A 20962-nucleotide genomic window follows, 5' to 3' on the forward strand; every position below is an offset into this window, starting at 1 on the left:
GTCGTTCCTACAGTAGTAAGTCGTAAGTAGTTTGGATATTTTGAAGTGGGGTTGTATGAGGTACTCATCCATAGTCATAGTAGTGTATTACCTACGGCAGATGGCGGTCGGCACGCCCCCACTTTGGAAATGAAGCGGGAGTGCCGGCACAGAAGCTAAGCAATGTGCTGCTGTGGACGGAGGCAGCCGCTAAAAAAAGGCCCACCTAAAAAAAAAAATAGATCTATATTAGTTTAAGTGTACGCTATAGTAAGAAGATTTTCACAACTTTACCTTGCCGGAAGACAGTCCTTTCCGACGGGGAACTGAAGCTATTATATCGCTCTCTTCAAAGCCACAAGACTCCTCTGACAAACATTTTTACTCTCCGGTAAACTTAAACAGGGCAGTCTGACAGCAATATATTACATTACATTGCTTAGCTTCCGTGTCGGTACTCCTGCCTGCTTCTCCAAAAATGGGGGCGTGCCGTCCGCCATCTACTGTAACACACTGACTATGGATAAGTACCTCATAAAACCCTACTTCAAAAGATCTGAACTATACCTTTAATATTGGCAAACAAAACTAACATTTCCTTTGATTTCTGCAGTCGTCCACATTGCTGGGAGATGTTTGGACCACCCCTTGTTTATTGCTCCCCCTCTCCTCATACTTGGAAGAGATTATAAACCACAGCTTTCTAGTGCAATTTGGCTGTTATTATATAACGATTACATAAATGTCAACAGCCTCAGTCATTAGACAAACCCAAACCTCTCGCTCTCCCACGTCTTCGCCTTGGGATACACATGTTGTACATTCATGTCAGTTCATATTGGCTGATTTCTTCACAGAAGAATTTTCCCGAGTGAGTAAATGTGTGGCTTTTTGTGAGTGTCTCACGTTTAGCTTTATTTAACCCCCTCAGAAGACCATTAATAAGCCTGCATGTTTCATCCAGCTCCAGGAAGTGAGCAGAATTATTACGAAACCTTATCTGGCTTCTAAAAACAGCGAGCGGACAGCTTGCTGTTTGCAGATGGATGCCTTCTCTCCCTCCCTTCACCTTCTCCTTCTCTCCTGCCAGATGTGATGGTGTGGTCCAATGAGCGTGTGATGTGCTGGGTGCAGACTATCGGTCTGAAGGAGTATGGCGACAACCTGCGTGAGAGCGGCGTCCACGGGGCTCTGCTGGCTTTGGACGACACCTTTGACTACACTGACCTGGCCCTGCTGCTGCAGATCCCCAATCAGAACACACAGGTAATCCACTTATGAAGAGGAAGTACAGTAGCGAGAGAAGAGTTGTTTTTAAGGGCAAATATTTTTCCCCCCTCCAAGCATGTTTTTTTAGATTATATTTTTTTTCTGGCATTTTTTCTTTTTTAATATATTTGAGAGCCGACAGGAAACATGGAGAGTGGTGCCAAGCCGGAGGGGAATCATCAACATTGTGGTTATGTGGTATGAACCCTAACTGCTGAACACAAGACGTCTCCAAGCTCACTGGAAATGTGAGCTGGAGGCTTCGAGTTTCCTCATCACACTCGTTTAAGTCTAAGTTGCGTACTGGATCATGATTGGCTACCAAACTAGTTCTGAGATTTAAAGTAAAGACAGAGAACTCTCCCTCTTTTAAAACGCACTTCTAGTGTCAAACTCTGCACGTGCATCGTGCGTCACTCTGCACAGCGATCAAACATGAGGAGGACTAACAATATCTTGACCATCTATTTCACAAATTTTCCTTGCAGAACAAAGGCTTTTTACTCTAGTTTAAAAACCGTCTTTAATAGCATTCATACATATGTATATAGAATACATAAGTCAAATTTCCTTTGATATGTCCATAACCTTTCAAAGTAACACAGCGGTGACCTTTGTTTGCATCTCTCTTCATTGTTTCCTGTCTCCTGTCTGCTGTCTATTATAAAGGCTTTAAATGCCTTTAAATGTCTTAAACATTTAAGACTTTAACTCTTAACAATAACAAGCCACATCTGATACGTTAGAGTTCCAACTGTTCTGGTTTGAAGCAGGAATGATATTTCAACATGAACTAATGAATAGCAGCAGAAAATTCGTCATCTGCAGAGTCTCAAAGCTCTTGGTCTCCTCTCTCCTGCAGGCCAGACAGCTCCTGGAGCAAGAGTACAACTCCCTTATCTCCATGGGAACCGAGAGACGACCTGAAGAGGTCAGCATGCTAAATCATCTCGAAGTAACAAGTACATATTTGACTAAGTGATGGATTATCTGAGCGTGCCATCTTTCTGTTCACACGCTCTGTCTCTGTAGCAGGACGGAGCGAAGACGTTCACCCGCTCGCCCTCCTGGAGGAAGATGTTTCGGGAGAAAGACCTTCGGGGCGTGACGTCCGACTCCGCCGAGACCCTGCCTGCTAACTTCCGTGCCTCAGCCATCTCCACGCCCTCCGTTACCCTGAGAAAGGTTCAGAGTGATGGTGAGTACCACACGTGACCTCTGACACCTCCGCTCTCATATTCACATTTTTTTGCGGCTCCTCTGAGCCCTCGAGGCGCGTCTCCATTTAGACGATGTGTGGCGACCTGTTACTCTATATGGCATTACTCACATGAAAAGCATGACAGGAATCAGGACACAAGTTCTGTCGTAGCTGATCAGGTATCCTGCACGTAATAAAGGTGTTAACATCTTGGCTTGAAATGAGCCTTGAATAGAAACATTAGTTTTCAGCCAGCAGTGGAGGAATGTGACTAAGCACATTTACTTAAGTACTGTTCAAATTCAACTTTACTTTACTTGAGTACTTCCATTTTAAGCAACTTACATCTCAGAGGTGAATATTGTACTTTTTACTCCACTCCATTTGTCTGACAGATTTAGTTCCTTTCAGATGGCAGTTTGTCATCCGCTTTTTGTGAAAACCACGGATCTCCAGATGTGTTGATGTTGAATGTTTGTGATAAACTCAAGGATGAAGTGTTCCTTTATGTGTTGAGAAAATTCTCCTATTTTTAAGCTAAAATAAAGTCTTTAAAAAAGCCTCTTGGATCAGCAGGAAAATGCAAGGCTGTTTTTCTGATACCATGAACAGTTGACTTTTTAGAGATACGTGGTTCTCACAGGACAGCCACGCTACAAACATATGATGATCTCATAGAATATGATGCACTGCTGTAGATTAAACTACCCAACAGTATATAAAGGAGTTCAAATTAGCACAACCTCAAACATCTACAGCAGTAAAAACATACACATTAATGCAGCAGTAATGTTAATCAAGAAACATCAGATATAATATGAAAACACTGACAGGGAAAATTTTACTGCACAATGAGTACTTTTACTTTTCATACTTAAGCACATTTTGCTGATTATAGTTACATACTTTCACTTTATTAAGGTTTGAATACAGGACTTTTACTTGTAGTGGAGTATTTTCACAGTGTGGTATTAGGACTTTTACTTAAGTAAAGGATCTGAATACTTCTTCCACCACTGTCAGCCATGTTATATAAGCCGCTGCACATGCACAGACAATTGGTTTGTTTTCATGCAACCCTGCCATTAGTTTGGCAGAGGAAATGTCTCTTTCCTTTAGCAAAGGAACTGGCAATAACGAGGAACAGACACTTCAAAGTACAGAGAAGGACTATGATCCCTCATTCCACTTCTTAATAGGAATGCCTGTGGAAGGTCAGTGCTGTTTAAGGCACGGCAGTTACGATAATGACCCCATCTGTGTCTGTTTCCCCGGTCTCCAACACAGCCAGCTCTGGTGCCCGGGGTGAATCTGCCTCAGTGAGGACGTACTCCTGTTGAGGGGCTGAGGTGAGAACACTCATAAATGAAACTGTCTAGTAGTGGTGTTGGGTTTTATCTGTGTGGTGAGACAAAACTCTTCCGAGATGCCTTTCACATGTGGCCAGCACATTTCTTTGAACTTGGTTGTTTTATGTATTTGTTTGTCGAGTCGGATTGGTTTGAGCCTGGGATTTTAGGTCTTTTAGTGGTGGGTTTGGTTGGTGGGGATTTAGGCAAGAGTTGAATTAAGGCCACGGAAGCAATGACATGGGAATAATGTTGTTTCTCTCCTCAGGGCGCTGACTGGATCGGGGCTAGAGAACCCTCTCGCTCATCCACGGGGAAAGAAGCAACGCATATAACCATTTAACTTAACAAATAAATCTATCGGTCTGACCATTCTGCAATAACAGAAGCAAAGGAATAAAGGGGAAAATGACATGAAGAATGTATGAATGCATTTTCCGATCAGACTGGGAAGATTGAGTGGGATCAGCTGTTTTCTCTCTGTGTCTCTCTCTTCCTGTCGCTCTGCCTTTGCTTTTCCTCCCTCGGTGTGGCTGCGCCGCGGGGTTAATGAAGGGGCAACACCGGTGTTGGTCGCGTGGGTTTCTTTCCCCCCCCTCTTCATTCCTGCCAGAGTCTGCACACAGTCAGCAGAGTCGGCAATATCAGGGCTCATTTCCCTACCTACAGAGGAAACCACTACTCGCTGCCATTTATTCTCTTACAGTTTGAAAACAACTAAACGTGTCGCCTTATAACTTCTGCTTGACCACAGGTGTTTTTAATGAGAGCCAGGGCAGAAGTTAACCTCACCGTAAAGTTCAGATTTGAAAAACAAGAGTAACGACTGGAAGGCTGTTAAATTGTAAAGTGATTGGGGATAATGGCCGGGTTATAATAAACCGGTTATAATAGACAACACCGGTGTTCTCCTTTGTGCTCATGGTGTCCGGTGTCAGCCATCGTGGCTCTATTGTCGGATTCTATGGTCCCATCAGGGGTGTCTTTAGTGTCCCCGATTGGTCGGAGTGGTGTGGTAAAACAGGTCTGAGTTCCGACCACTGTTTGGCTCCGAGCACATCAGAGGGACCCTCCTCAGGCTTTGTCTTTTGGCACCTTGAAAGCCGATAGGCTGAGTAATCTCTTTTGAAGGGACCCTATTATAGAGATCAAAGGCCCAGAGGTGGATGGGACAGGGTGGAGCGAGGCCACAGAGGCACTGTGTTCAGGATGTCCATGGCAGGAAATCCATAAAGGTTTTAAAGCGGCACTTTTTTTTTCACATAAAGTTCAGTTTGCTTGTTTACATGAGAAGAACTACTCAGCCTGCAAAAACAGTTGTATAGTGTCTTCTGTGGTGCTGGATGAGCTTTCCAAAAATACACTACTGGGTTGCATTATGGGAAATGTAGGATTCTGCAGGGTTTTTTGCGCTTTTTTGGGGGGGACTAAAAAGTCAGGATATCTCCATTTATAAGTCAGTTAAAAAAAAAAAGCTGCTAATAAAGACACGTTTTGGGTTGCCACGTTGTGAAAAATCCATTTAGATGGTGTCAAATTTGTGTCCACTAATGGACAGCTTTAAAACATACGTTACCTCCTGGAAGAAAGGTTTTTATTATCCACTTATCAACATCATTAATATTTATAACTGCAGCGTTTGGTAGATAAGTACGAGGAACTTCATGTAAAAAATAAAATGTTTTCTGTCTTAATAATGAGCCATTAGATCTGTTGTCCAAAATGCAGTTATAAAGGCTTTTTCTACTACAAAAACTGTGTGGAGTTTAAAAAGTTATTGTTAATAAATGGATTAAAGAGCTAGCTAAAAAGATAAGGCAACAGTCAAATGGATTTTTCACAACGTGGCAACCCAAAGGTTATTTTTAATAAAACAGTATCTTTTTACTGGCCGATAAATACATACAACATGAAATATATATATACACTTAGGACGGCATGACATCATGGTCAGACTTGTACTCCTCACCAACCGTCTACAATGTGACGTGTACAGTAACCATCAGCTCAGGGTCTTGGGTAATCCTGATGATGGGAGAGGGGGGGCGGAGAGACAAAACAGCGACTCACAGGTAAGAGAGAAAAAACTGAAAGGATGGACAGAAGCCGGTCATTTTACTGCACACACAAGCCATAACAGAAACCAAGAGCTCTCTGGGGGGAGGGGTGAGATCAGAGAGCGGCAGCGAGAGAGGGCGAGCCCGAGGAAGCCCAGGAAACAAAACCTTTAGCCTCTGTGTTTACGATGCATGTCAAACAAACGACAATGACCTAAAAACTTTTTTTTGGTGGTGAAGATGATATGAGGCGTCTTTAAAAAAAAATATATATATATATATGTATGATAAACCTACAGGGGTTGGGAGCCTGGGGATCAATTTGTAAAATGTGTGTATTTTTTTCAGTTGTATTTTTTATTTTTTACGATATCTATTTATTTTCTTTAGGTATGTATTGGATAAATGTATGTACGTGTTCTGTTCCTTCTTGACTTCTTTTGAACTAGTTTTAAAGTAAATATGAAACATTGAAAATGGTCATTCAAATACACTACTGTATGTGTACATTTTGAGAACAAATTGTGCAATGATTTAACAGATTTCCATGATTAAAGTGATAGTAATACAAATTGAAAATATCATCTGGAAAATAAACAACAATGATGACGATGATGATGAAAATGGTGATGTTAAAGAACAAAAAAATAAAGCGATCCAGGTGGATCTGCTGATCATCGCAAACTTTCTTCTTTTTTTTCTTTTCCCCCTTGATTTCTTCTGTTCTTTCCCTTCTGCAGTCACCGGTGTGCAGAGGTGAGTGTAACTAAGTACATTTACTCAAGTACTGTTCCTAATTACAATTTAAAGATACATGTACTTGAATATTTTAGGCGTCTTTATACTTCTACTGCACCTAATTTATGAGGCAAATATTGTTATTTATGCTCCACTTTATTTGATAGCTATAGCCACTAATTACTTTTCAAAGTAGGATTTTGAAAACAAAATATGCAGGACTTTTACTTGTAATGGAGTATTTTTAAGGCGAGACACTACAGGCAATCGTTTTTTCATGCACTGGTCAATTTTGAAATTTTGGGCCATTTCGCTTCCATAACGTCTTTTTTGAGACTAGTGGAAAGAAAACATCCAAAATACATATTTGGGTGTTTATTTTACTACACTGTCGATTTGCGTCTGTAGATTCCTCTTAAATTCACCAAAAGTAGGCATTACATAATGCCTAATTTGCATATTTAAACATTCATTTTCAGAAAACTTAATACAAAAAATAATTGTCTTAATGTAAGTAATAAACCAGGGAAGTTTCATGGTGATATGTATAATTTATAATACATATCGTTAAAGGCTGTTTGTTTTTCCTCATACTCTGAGCCAGTATGTAGCACTTACTGTACATACACCAAACTTTCCACTTTCATTCCTATCTACTGTATATTCTGGAGGTTTTTACAGAGGAGGTTTTTCATATATCATTCATAGCCTGATTAATAGAACATTTTATTCCTAAAAGCATGGTGTAAATTGATATTTTTATGGCTGTTTTTCTGATTCATGAAATGGCAAAAAGAGATATCCAAAATCCCCTCTGTAAAAACCTTTGACTCTAATATGTCAACCAAATTAAGCAAGAATTTTGAACCTGGCTTTATCCAATGTTCAGATTTCTGTTCTGGATATATATGCAAATTAGCACAAATTTATAAAAAAAAAAAAGAATGCATCATTTTACATATTTAAACTCAAAACAATTTAAATTTAGAAAAATTGTGATCTAAAAAATATTCTTAAGTAAGTAATCGACTGGGGACGTTTCATGGTGATATCTACGAGTTAAAATATTTACCCTGTTCACCTGTAGGGTCTCCCCTTAAATTATGGTATTGTTACTTTTACATAAGTAACCGATCTGAATACTTCTAACATTGACTGTGTTTTATGAAGCTCTATTTTGAGGAAACTGAATCTAATCAGCAGATTGCAGCAGTAAAATAATCAAAATGTACTACTTATGATAACTTATCTTTTCCAAAATAAATCCCAGAGTGCTTTGAGAATTCAATTCTGCATATTTACATCAGTTACGTTCTGTGAAAAAAAAAAAAAAAATTGCTGAGTACAAAGATCCTTTATTACCACGTTTTGGCAGGCAAACGGAACAAACCAGAAGATGGTAACATTAGCTTGTTTAGGTGTCATATAATTCACATTCATGAACCACAATGAACAAGTTCCACACTCTGTGATGTTTCCTGTCACATCATCAGCCTGAGTGAAACCATGCTAAAGTGTGCCCATGTTGTAGTTTCGGTATCCAACACTAAAAGCACTGTCACATTCATGGTAATAATCCATATGGGAACAGTGTGGAGCAGTAAAATGGAGCCTCAGTAGGTGGCGCTCCTTCCTCTCACAACCCGAGCGGCCCAGAGGCTGGAATTATCATCAGACACTGGAGAGACCTACCACTCCATGAAAACGTCTTCTATAAATACACACAGATATACATAGCTTCATACAAGAAAGGTATACTGGTGTCATATTGTACACATATATAAAGGAATATATTAATATCAAAGACATACACATGCTTACATACTAATCAAAAATAACTTAGATTATGAAAGATAAAATCATACAAAAACAGAACAGTACTTTTCAAAGTAAAATATATATATATGACAATTTTCCCTAAGATCTAGTATTGAGGTCTTCTTGTTTTTTTTCAAAAGTCATTTGAAATTGTGGTGGAGGGAGGGAGGGAGGGAGGGAGGGAGGGATGGAAGAGAGAGAAATAACCAAATCCATCATGTTTAAAGTGATGGTTCGGAGTAATTCACCCTAGGGTCCTTTGCACCATGACCTCGAGCCAAACACCCCCCCCCAGAAGCTTTTTTCACCTGGGTCTAACATTGGGAGAGTTAGCGTAGAGTAGCGTTATCAGCTGAATAGCTTAGCGCAGGGGCTAATGGACCCACGTTTGTATCTCGTAAATTACCCCACTAATAATGCCCGAAAGCAGCAGCAACAGAGAGCTGAAGAGAGCAGGCAAGTGTTCATAAACTTCTGGTGTACTTACAAACTTTCCAATCCATCGTTTTATGAGAGCATAACCTATTTGTACTACTTGTAGACGTTTGGTATCATTTCGGGCATTATTAGTGGGGTAACTTACGAGATATAAACGTGGGTCCATTAGCCCCTGCGCTAAGCTATTCAGCTGATAACGCTACTCTAGCTAACTCTCCCAATGTTAGACCCAGGTGAAAAAAGCTTCTGGGGGGGTGTTTGGCTCGAGGTCATGGTGCAAAGGACCCTAGGGTGAATTACTCCGAACCATCACTTTAAGGAAGTGCACACAGAAGGATGTCACAGCTGCTCTGCTCTGTGTCACTTTCTACTTCTTGGCATCTCTCTTCTCTATCTCCCCTCTCCCTCTCCCTCTTCCTCTCCCTCTCCCTCTCTCCCTCTCTCACTCTCTCAGCCTCTCCCCTTCCTCGTCAAGACCTCCCTCCCCAGCGCCTGGTTGACTCTGGACAGCAGCACGCACACGCAGGACGAGTCGATGCGGATCCACCTCCATCCGGTTCTGTTGTTAACGTCTTTGGTGAGCGCTCGGACGTACGACTGCTTGGCTTTGCACTCGCTCAACCACTGTTTTGTATCCACGCCAAAGCAGCCGGCCCCGGCAACGCCTGTCCCGACAGATTTCGGAGGCGCGCCGGCCCTTGGCCTGCTGGCGTTGCTGAGCTGCTCGGCCTCGCGACAGCGAGTCTCGTAGAAGTACTGTTTGAGCGGTCCCGTCTGGGTCTGGATCTCCTGCAAGATGGTGACCTTCTGACCGTGGGAGTCGATGGCGGTCTTCTTGTCGGTAACCCAAACACTTTCTGCCTCGCACACCGACTTCTCCCCTCTCCTTCTGTCGATCAAGTGCGAGCGTTTATCCCTTTTAACAGGACGGGCGACCTCAGCCCAGCTCAGGGTGGAGCTCCTGTCGATGGCCCGGTCCCCGTGACCCTCGATGTGTCCGTCCACGTCGTCCTGATCCTCCCTGTCCCTGTCCTCCTCCAGCAGGCCGCTCTCCAACATGAGCAGGAGAGGCGGGTGTTCTGGAGGCGACGGCGAGGGAGAGAACAGGACTCGCGGATGTGCGTCCAGAAACATCTCGTCTCCTTCTAAGATAGTGTCCAGCCCGGTCTCCAGACCCAGCCCTGCCTCCAGGTCCAAGCTCTCCTGAGCTAGACCTCTTGCAGCCCCCGGCGTCCACGTGCTCCCTGTCCCGACTGTAGGCGCATCTCTCAGCTTCTCCGAGGGAACAGTTGGTTCTGGTCCTCTGTGATCCCTTAGATTAGCCGCAGGACTGACGGCAATAAGGGTTTCTGCTGTAGAAACCTGCAACAGTCTTTCTGTGGAGTCCTGAATATTGTCCTTGGAAAAGTCCACAAAACTGGAGTAATCTCGCCTGCTGCTGCTGTCAGCTTTGTAGTCCTTTGGTAGAGAATTATCCTGGGAAATATCCTCGGTCCTGAGCGTTCCTCCTTCCATGGGAGCATCCACACTGATTTTGTCATTGCTGCCTGAGTTGCTATTTGATTGATAGGTTCCTTGATTCTCCACTTTAAATGTGGAAGTCTCTTCATCTGCGGAGGATTTCACATAATCCTTACGGTACTGGAGGGGTTGTCGGTTGCTGTGTTGGCTAAGAGCAGTAGCCATGTTGTAGTCCGTTTGTGAGGCATTTCTGTGGAAGTTGTAGTCCACAGGGGGCGCTGCAAGGCGACCGGCTGGGTTCTCTCTGCGGTCGTCAAAGCCCGGCTCTGTTGTCGCGGCAGCAATCCTGGACACGGGGTTGTGAGGGAAGGGCAGGGCCGAGGCAATCACCATGGCAACCAGGGGAAGCCAGTGCATCACTCCCAAGACGTATCAGCTGGTAGACAAAACAGAGGTAATAGATGGGACAGAGACAGAGAGAGCAGAGAGACAATGTTATTTTATACAATGCAAATTGTGGCTTATGCAGTTCAGCTAAGTACCTCAATTAAGATGTAAAATGAGAGGTTTTACTGGTGGCCCGCAGCTTTATGATCCTGGTGCTTTAACCACTGAGGTATGGCTTTAAAAACTTGGCAGAACTCGTGGAAAAATAGGATGAAGTACAACAAGATCGACCTTTTCATGTGGGAAGTTCAGCTACGAACGCTGTAGATTCGGAAGGGCTGCCCTTCATATAGAGACACTGTATATGCAAGTCAGAAACTTTACAGCCAGAGGAAATAGATTCAAAAGACATCTGCAACCAGAGAAAACAAGCCTCCCCTTTCAGCTTTTAAGGGCATGACTTTTTCTCTTCTTTTTTTTTTTTTTTTTGTTCGGTTGTTAAAGCTTTTTCTAGGATCCAAGAATCTGGGAATCTCTTCAACAAACATATGGTTTACCTCAGGTCTACTTGCAAAAACAAGCAAATTAGAAGAAAAGCATCCCAGTACCGCTGAGGTAAACCTCAGATATTCTACCCGATCACACCTGGACTGTGGGGGAATGTGTTTCCTTTGAAAAGATGATGCCTCAACATGATACCATACAACTGCTGCTTTCAATTGAAGGAGATTATTTATGCAATCCAGTGTAAACACCCTGCCTGCCATAACCTGCATTATTTAAACTTTGTGCAGCTTGTTATAACAAAAGGATTAGTAGTTGATTTGTGTAGCAAAACTATGGAACCAATACTGCAGGAATCTTTGTAATAAATCCTCTTAGGGCTGGAATCATACAGCAGAAGGTGACCATTAAAACAGTACATTATTAAAAAGTGTTGAGTTATTAAGATGTTATTCAAAGTTTATTTTAGAGCTGCAACGATTAGTCATTTGACAGAAAATGAATGGCTCTCAACTATTTTGATAATTGGTTAATCATTTAAGTCTATTTTTATGCAGAAATGCCAAACTTTGAATACTTCCAGCTTCTCAAATGTGAGCATTTGCTGCTTTTTCTTGTCTTATATTATAATAAATTAAATATTTTTGGGTTTTGGACTGTTGGCCGGACAAAACGCGACATTTAAAGACATCACTTTGGGCACTTTTCATTGTTATCGGATTGTCGCTGACCAAACAAATCATTTTTATTAATCGAGAAAATAATGAGCAAAATAATCAATAACGAAAAAAATCGTTAGTTGCTTTAATGGTTCATTAAATTAAATGATAGAAAATTAGACATTTGATTCATTCGAATAATTTAACTGAATTTAATATTTGAATACAAAAATGTTAGTAACCCAAAAAATTCAAAGATTACGCAATTAAATAAAAAAAATTGTGAATGACAATCACATTTTGCCAGATTTGTCAAATTTGTGTTATTCATAACTTGAAGATACATAATGTTAAATGTTGACACAAAGAAAAAGTCCTAATAAGAACGGTTAACCAACAAAACTAAAAGATGAAGACAAAACTCGGAACAAGCACTCCCTCGTGTAAGCCAAATGTAAACACAAAGACTTTTCATAGTTTCATGTCTGACACCATCATGAATCACAAGTCAGATAGAGGTGATTCATTTGTATTTTAAAGTAGGGTTCACCTGTGACTTACTGGGAAAAAAAAGATTCCAGTCACCCACCCATGTGGCGTGTGCAGTGGGATAGCATTCAACCAGCACACCGAAGAGGTGAGCGCAAGTTTAGTTGTTTGTTTTGAAAGCAGGGAGGAGGTCACTTGGAAAGAGTTAAAATAGGTGGAATGATCAGAATGTTAGTGATGCGGCTTTACTGGCACGGCTCCTTCACGGTTTCCTCAGGCAGCATAGGGGGGGGGGGGGGGGCAAAACACGTAAAACATAAGTGGGAAGGTGTGGGTGTCACCACTGTTTGTGTGTTTGTTTGCGTGTTTGTTTGCTTAGGAGGGTGACTGAACGGACGTATCGGCGGCCATCAGTGACTGTGTGTGAGCATGTGAATGAGACATGACAAAAGTAAAACCCCGTCGGTGACAGGACATGTCCTCGGCACGGCCGCGCCCTGCACACAATGCAGGAGCAACAAGGTTTGGTCGACGCATCACTCAAGCAGTCGCCTCGGGCGCTCAAAGCGTCTGCTTGCCATACTGACAATAAATAACATCAAAGTGCGTTGAGCTTCCTGTTTGCTCTTGCTACTGATCCAGGCACTGGGCCTGCAAAAAAAAAAAACAGGTGTTTAAGGTGATGAAAGCAAGTTAAACCGTAAACGGACTCGGAGAGGCCAGCCAACAGCAGCTAAAGCTGGAAACAGACAAAGGTGAACACTAGGGGGTGGAGAAAAAAAAAAAAAAAAAAATAGATTCATGTATGTATCGTGATTTTTAATTTCTTTTCCCAGAATCCATATTTTGTATTTATTTTAAAAAAATTTACCAATGATTCACCTAAATATCTTCCGTTTATACGGTACCGCCGATGGCGACTACAACACAAAGTGTTTTCCAGCAAAACAAAGTGAAAGCAGAACATGCAGAAAATCCATGTTATGTACTTTACAAATGAAATAAATGTCAGACTGACATGTGATGTGCATTCTTTTTTTTTTTTGAAAATAATTCGTTTTTTAGAAATGTCTCATGATATATTGTCTCCAGAAGTGTAACATCCAGAAACGCACATCGTCCCAGCCCTATGTGAACACAATCTCTAATAGAAGATCAATTCAAATGAGCCGCTGTGGAGAGGAGGAGGTACAGGCTGAATATCCAGGAAGAATCTGCAGGATTAGTATTCTGTTGCAGGAGAGCTATATGCATCTTTGGGCTTTCTTGGAGCACTCAGGCACCACACCGAAGGCAGGCGAGCACACTCTAAGTGGTTTCTTTGTAAAGCAGCAGCAGCAGCACTTCATCACCATGCTCCATTTGCTACAATGACACGCATCATTTGCGCTCCCTGCGAGGCTAGACGAAGACCACATCGTTCTTCCGCCCTCTGGACCAGACCCAGCCGCTCTGAAGTCCCCCAGACCAACACACACACACACATCCCAGTCTCTCTAAATCAAAAACCTCACTTAGCAAATAAAACCCCACTCAACACAGACACTTGTATGATAATCCTAATCTCCGTAGCCTGAAGTTCTTCCAAAAGAGCACAGGAAGAATAGCCTGAAACCACAGGACTAGGGCCTAAACAAACCGACAGAACGCAACCACGTCACCGAGCAAAACTCCATGAATAAACAGACTAAACTATGACCGTGAGTCACGGTGGCACACTGAATTATTCAACATTGGTTATGACTGTATACTAATGAAACGGCGGAGAAGCGGCCTGTTTCTCCTGGTTCCGTGTGCCTTTATGTTTACTCAGGGAGACCACCTCAGAGAACATCTTTAAGCGAATGCTTCAGACAGATCTATTTCACTTTGCTTTCAACTAGTTTCCTTCGCTCTGGATCACTATTTAGTATTCAGAATATTTACATATATTATTTTACTATCATTATTGCTTGTTTCCGTTTACCGATGTTGCGGGTTTTTCTAGTTTCTCGTTATTGCAAAGCATCTTGCGCTACATTTTTCTATAAATACTTATATTATATTATATTATTAGCTGCAACTAATGACCATTTTCTTGTAATTGATTAATCTACTGAGCCTTTTTTTTTTTTTTACAAATGGATTAATTGTTTGGTGGAAAAACTACCATGTCCAATGGGATGTTTTTGTTCCATCAACTGTCCAAAACCCAAATAAATTACACCTACTATAATGTACGATGATGTAAAGCAGAAAATTCTCACTTTTTTTTTTTTGCTTTAAAATTGACCACAACGATTAATCAATTTTCAAAAAAGTTGACGATTATTTTCTGTTTATTATTAGTATGACTATTTTGTTTTGTTACCAAGCCACTTTCAAAAAACATAAAACACGCGAATCGAACGACCTCGTTGATGTGCAGCTACTACAGACGTCTTGCTCTAAAACAGGCAGACAAACCTGAACATACGGAAAAACAATAAAGAAAAGTACATTCATTATACTGTAGATATATATTTTCATAAGTGACATGACATAATGCATAAATAAGTATCATTTTTTTTAAACGATTTCTGCGAAATATTTGGGAGCAGTGTTTCTCTACAAAATCTGGCACCTGGCAAATTGGTCTGACTTGTGTTTTCAGTGCTGTCAGTGTGAACCGCGGGTCTTAAATCCACATGAGACAGCATGAGTGAAGGCAGAATCAGGGGGAGTTTAGTACAGAGGGCCTCTGGGCTGTGAGACCCTCCCCTGGAAACAGATGCCATAAAGCAGCCCTCACACCTGGCAGTAGCTACTGGGCCATTAGCCTGTTAACAAACCAATGCCCCCCTCATGCGTGGCTAATGTCAGACACTTCCATCTGACAGAGTTAATGCACTCTGTGTTAGTGTTAGGACCAGGCCCCGTCCTAACCTAATCCTGCCTACTTTGAAGTCAACAGGGGTGGAAGATATCTTGAGCATGGCTGATTGGAGGACAGTTTGCACATCACATCTTACAGCAGTTTTTGTGTCAAGTTCCTTTTGACTAAGCTGTCTGAAATGCATCTGTCAGTGTGACTGTCAAAAACAGTGACAACAGGAGTGGCTGCAAAACACATGAAGGTACATTCTCTCTCTCTCTCTCTCTCTCTCTCTCAGGGTAGAGTAAAAGTGTTGGTCTCACATGTGGTCATTTACAATGCCTTGCTGTCTCACTGTGCAAACAGCCCATTAATTCCAGGTCTGTGATTGTTGCATACCACGCTCAGCCTGCAAAGATCCAGCCTCCTCTCTAATCTCAGCTGTTTTATACAGCTCATACTGTATAAAACACCTCTATCAGTCACATCTCTGTCCCGCGCACGCTCACGCTCACACACACACACACACACACACACACACACACACACACACACACACACACACAAATTAATGCATCATTGAAGTGAATAATTGCCACATGCACATTGAAAGAGGTTATTTACACAAAAAAGATGCAAAAGAGGAGGGAGAGATGTGTCTTGACTGAGCAGAGATAACATTAAATGAGAAGTTGATCTGCAGGCGGATAAATATTTGAGAGCCTTAGTGCATTATATTATTATGTTTTTTGATTTTGAATTGTCACCTATGTTTCCTTTACATAAATAATTATATTTTCACCATAAATTGGTGTATATATATTGTCGTGAATTCCATATCATTTTTATTATTAAATACTGGTTATTTGTAATTAATCAGACTGACTTTTGTATTTATGGTCAAGTATGCTTAAGTGATTTGGTCATCTCATAAAGAGATGTATCTCCCGAATGAAACTAATACATATTGTGCGAACATGGATATTACATATGTTTTATAGTTTGGGGTGGGGGGGTGGGGGGCTACAAACCTCTGAGTACAACATCTGAGTACTTCTTCCACCACTGCTTATGCAGTAGTGCAATAAAATAGCCGATAGCACGACAAATGTCTTCATCTTTTAAATTCTTACCTGACATCATATAAGCCAATGTGATGAAACATGTTGTAAGTGAAATGTATTTCCAATAGAAGATGTTAAAGTTGTAATAGTGGATTAAATTATGTCTTTAGGGGTTATTTCACTTGAATTTGCTCCTGATCTTGTGGCAATATCAAATGAAGACATGAGCATCGTGTTTGTTGTATATTAGACTACCACCTGTGTGATCTACCTGCGGGTTTGGATTTGGGACTCGGTAGCTGTCTCACCTCACCTGACTGACTGCCAACGAAAACAAAATGTGAAACAGGCTACAACTGCAGGACTGCCAAAGAAAATAACATGTAAAGTGGGATTGGGACTGTGTTCAAAATGCCTAAATGTTTTCAAAGAGTTCATAAATGCATGAAATAAGTACACTTTAACTCAGAAATACATTTAAAAAAACAGTATCAGTATGCCAGTTGTGTGAAAAAAAGTGAGCCGATACATTAATAATGAAAATACAGGTTGATAAACTGACTTTGTTAAATAACGTATAGGGTATGTAACTAGTAGTGTATCCAACTGACGGAATAAATCAATAAATATGTAGGCATATGAATTCATACACACTGTAACCGACTTTACATGATGTGTTTCAGGCCTACGTGTATGATTTAAAGCCATACCGTTTAGGTGAGATCCGGACCCCGCGTCCTTCCAGCTGACACCACATTGATTATAGAGTCCTGTCGCCAGTTGCTCAACTGGTTTAAACAAATAAACTCATCAAACACCTTAGTACGGAAAACACAAAACTAAACACAAACATTTCTTTCTTCTTTTAATAGTCCGTGACATCGCATGTGCCCTCCAAAAATCCGACGAGGAACACAAAAAAAAAAATAAAGTTACAAACCAGAAAACTCTCCTGTCCTGGGAGCGCTTCAACTGAGGGGGGGTGAAAGGCTTGTTAATAAGCCCAGAAAGTGTCAAAAATGTAAACGTGCCACAACGTTTAGATATTCCATGAGTTGTTACTTCTCCAAGGCAGACCGGGGAAAAGGTATCTCAGTTCAAATATGTGAACGAAGAAGTGGAGAGGTAAAGAAGTTGGCCAAATGTTTAAGACCTGAACTCCGCTTGAAACGTGTAAAGTCGGACAAACAGTTAAGCTAGCACGAGTTGGACTCTTAACTTCTGGTCTTGATTTTCAAAGTAAAAACCTGCTTTGAGGTATCCGTGTCGCAATGGAACGTGTGAGTAGCGGCGGTGCTTTTATTCCGAATACAAAAATAGCCACTTCCGGCGCAACTTCTTCCCCTCCGCTGCTAGCTTGATATATGGCTAACGACTCCGGTTTCTCTTGGGAAGCGCAAAGACAAGTCGAAGTTTTTTTTAGTTTTTTTTTCTCAGGAGGTTAGTATATTGAAAAGAAAGCTACAACATTACAACGAGTAACATCTGTGAGAGCAGATGTGTTTAAAACTCGTTTCCTAAACATGTGCATACATTATGAAACAGCAAGCCAGCGTTTAGTGAGCAGAATTAGCCAAAAAAGTCACATTTCATGCTAGCTAAATTTCATACATTCAAACATAACGTTACATCGTGCAAGTCTTCACTTCACATGTGCGTGACTGTGATGTTTTACCTTAACCCCCCCCCCGCCTTACTTTTTTTCCCTCCCCGCCCCACTGTTCCCAAGAAAACAATTTGATGAAATACCAGCAGTGTTGTGTTGGCACGGGTCCACACAATTCCAGTTCATTATAGGTGGGTAACAGTGCAAATTATTACAAACAAGTTGTTGTGAAGCTGGATGGCGCAAGTCGTCAAGGCTTCTCGTCTGCAAGTGCAGGGTGCAACATGAGCTCATTTGGCTCAATCAGACCTGAGGATGTAACGTAATGTTTAAATGCCAAATCCGAGTCTGTTTTCAGATTGCTTCCTGTTTGCTTGTAACGTTACCAGATCTTTTTTTTTGGCTATGTGCCAGCCTCTTTGGAAGGTGAGTGTCTTGCTGAAGGGCATTTTGACAGGATCATTTGGATCTTACTGATCTCATTGGCTGTAATAAGTACTTTCATACTTCATTGACACAGGACACCATATCCAAAATACACTGGTTTAAAAAAGTAAATATACAGATGGCACACCAACACCGCAGATACATTTTCAGCATGGAAATAGGCCAAAGTCCTTAATTCCATGCATACATTTTAACAGGGGTGGTCTTGCTGATTTTGGGGCCCCCTGAGTCCCAGCCATTTATAGATATTGCATCACGGAATAACCTCTTATTTGAAACTCTGTATTGTGTTCATAAGCAACTATTCTCCATTCATTTTATGGTAAAGGTACTGCCGGTTGGAATATAAATGTTTTAAGGGGTGTACAAAGCATTTAACTTCTGCAGATGTCAATTGTGATTATTTAATTAGGCCATTTATCATTAAGGAAACTAAAAGCTACTTGCTTGCAAAAATTAAAATTATTAAATTGACATCACAGGCCAAAAAAAACAAATGATTAGTTTCTGGTGCGCCTCCAAATCTAGAGATCTGTGGAAAGTTTTGCAACACACAACATTTAAACATGTTTTTGCTGTGAATTACTTAGATAAAAAAAATCAACCCTTTATGCATTTTTCAACATTTTTATTTATTATATCAACAGAATTACATTATTGTGCAAGCTCAGTACATATATGTGTTTTATAGATGTAGTATTGTCCCACTTCGTAAATGTAAGTTCCATATATGTTGTCCCATATATGCGTGCACTCAGATATTTCTTATATGAAAGCTTCTCGAATGGTAACGGAGAAATGTGGCAGTTAGTTGGCGTAATTACATTTTTTTTTCTTTCTGTATATGTTGGTTGTGTGAGTGCAGGCAGCTTCGGGATTCCTGTAAAGTTGAAAGGATGGAAACAGGAGCTGGTGACTGGCTGCTCTGTCCACTCACAGGTCTTTGGGGGAAAGTCGGCGAAGGCCCAGCGGAGACACAATGGAGGTCCATGGAGGACACACAGGCCGACAGACAGTTCAGCGGGTCCTCTGAGCAGATAAGTTGTCCCCATACAAACCAGACAGGGGTTCACTGCTATTGACCTGCAAGAACAGCGCGTCCACTGAGCCTCCCCACCTTGAATGGCCCTGTTGAAAAGGAGAGCACTAAATTGGCGGATGAGCAGGGGGACTCTGCCTACTCCCCCCTCCCGCCTTCCCCTCTCTCACATGCTATCTCATTCTTTCCTTTACCAAGTAGTGGTTTCCATCTCACCAAACCCCTTTCCCCCTGAATGTTTAAAAAGATGAAAGGATAAGGAAAAGAATGGAGACAAAAGAGGGGAGGGTTCTGTTACAACCCTGCCCCTGAGAGACTGCTCATGAAAGAGTTTGGGGATGGGAGAGATAGGGACAGGAGAGGAGACACAGAAAGAGAAGGGGGATCATGAAAAGAGGTTTTTCAAACTCAAAGCCGCTAAAACGGGTCACTTCTGTATAGAGGGGCAGACTAAAGTGCAGTCTTCACTCAGGGACGGAGACATTTAACACTGTCAAAACCCTCTGATGGAAGGGAGCGTTGATGTACTTGCACCCGTTGACTGATTGCGCAAACACACACGTGATCACACGCACACATACACACTCTGCCTATCTCTATTCTTTCTGTTTCTCTTAACCGTACCCACCGTACAGCAGCACTCCATTTGTTGTCTTTACCATTAACACACATACTCCTCCCTCACGGCATTTAGTGTCAGTCACTCAAAATCCTTGCAACCCTCCCACCATTCTCTCTATCTCCCTCTTTGCCTGAACTTGCCCTGCATGCACTTAGATATTTCCACCTCAGGGTGCATCAGTGAGAGTTGGGGTAAGAGAGAGAGAGCAAGAGAAAGTTGTTAGCTAAGTGTGGACAGGAGTGGCGGTCACACAAAAATGGCTATTGAAAGGGATCGCTCTTTCTCTCTTTCACACACCCACCCATTCAGACATGCAAAACTAACCACAACCATTTCACAATCGGGTAGGTATAGAGATTTATTTCAATTTCATTTACAAAACAAGTTTTCCTTCATATTGTAACATGTCACATTAAAAGATTTCCTAAATCCCTGTGTCGACAAAGGCCTTTAACATTAGTCACAATATATTGCCAGGAATAACACAAAACTCTTTCTGTTTTTCGTTTGGGTATTTGTATTTTCACCAACATGACCCAAACAGATTTTCAGACTGTTCAAAGCCCTACAAAAAAACGATTCTTTTTCTGAACCTACCTTGTATGCGAGGAACTTGCAAAGCCTTTGGCAACATCACTCACTGTGTCTCATAGCCATGATATCACTTTCACTAGAATCATTTTCTACTCATTTTCTTCTGCTCATCATCCACCTTTTTCAATCCTGACAACCGATTCTCAGTTCCAGATGTCACTTTTACTACCCTAGACTCCTTCGATGTAATCTTTCCCACACACAGCGCCATCACACATCAACTTATTGCTTTCGCATTGGACATCCTCCATTTGAAACTCGGATCTGAGCATAATTGGAAGGTAGTTATTATGGCAATTATTGCAAATAGCAGAGCTGTCAGGGCGAGGTTAACAGTCTGTCTGTCCGCGACTGAGCCACCGAGTTAGACTTCAATTACGGACCCTAAACCTCCCCGAGGTACCCAGT

At 41.6% G+C, this 20962-nt stretch overlaps 2 protein-coding genes across 9 annotated transcripts in view; one reads left to right on the forward strand and one right to left on the reverse strand.

Moving 5' to 3' along the window:
- The window catches only part of ppfia3 (PTPRF interacting protein alpha 3), a 32579-nt gene extending 26040 nt beyond the window's left edge, over positions 1 to 6539 (forward strand). For 4 of the 6 annotated variants that reach the window (XM_039824746.1, XM_039824749.1, XM_039824747.1 and 1 more), the window contains exons 27-31: positions 1070 to 1245; positions 2111 to 2179; positions 2281 to 2446; positions 3737 to 3798; positions 4067 to 6539. In XM_039824746.1, coding sequence (XP_039680680.1) covers positions 1070 to 1245; positions 2111 to 2179; positions 2281 to 2446; positions 3737 to 3789 — 464 coding nt within the window. In that variant the 3' untranslated portion in view covers positions 3790 to 3798; positions 4067 to 6539. The remainder of the gene's footprint in view (positions 1 to 1069; positions 1246 to 2110; positions 2180 to 2280; positions 2447 to 3736; positions 3799 to 4066) is intronic. The other 2 variants (XM_039824748.1, XM_039824752.1) reach the window with 1 other exon arrangement.
- Positions 6540 to 9115: 2576 nt separating this feature from the next.
- Positions 9116 to 17434, reverse strand: LOC120574468. Of its 3 annotated transcripts, XM_039824757.1 has the most exons (3): positions 17187 to 17433; positions 16957 to 17034; positions 9116 to 10746 (listed from the first exon to the last, which is right to left on the reverse strand). In XM_039824757.1, exon 3 carries the CDS (start codon positions 10725 to 10727, stop codon positions 9300 to 9302), a length of 1428 nt encoding a protein of 475 aa, XP_039680691.1. In that variant the 5' UTR covers positions 10728 to 10746; positions 16957 to 17034; positions 17187 to 17433; the 3' UTR covers positions 9116 to 9299. The 3 variants fall into 3 exon arrangements, with proteins under 3 accessions (XP_039680691.1, XP_039680692.1, XP_039680690.1); XM_039824758.1 differs by lacking the exon at positions 16957 to 17034 and having other exon boundaries at positions 17187 to 17434; XM_039824756.1 differs by having other exon boundaries at positions 16957 to 17433.
- Positions 17435 to 20962: the final 3528 nt, after the last annotated feature.

The sequence above is a fragment of the Perca fluviatilis genome, chromosome 15 (genome assembly GCF_010015445.1).
Source record: "Perca fluviatilis chromosome 15, GENO_Pfluv_1.0, whole genome shotgun sequence".
NCBI classification, from domain to species: Eukaryota; Metazoa; Chordata; class Actinopteri; order Perciformes; family Percidae; genus Perca; species Perca fluviatilis.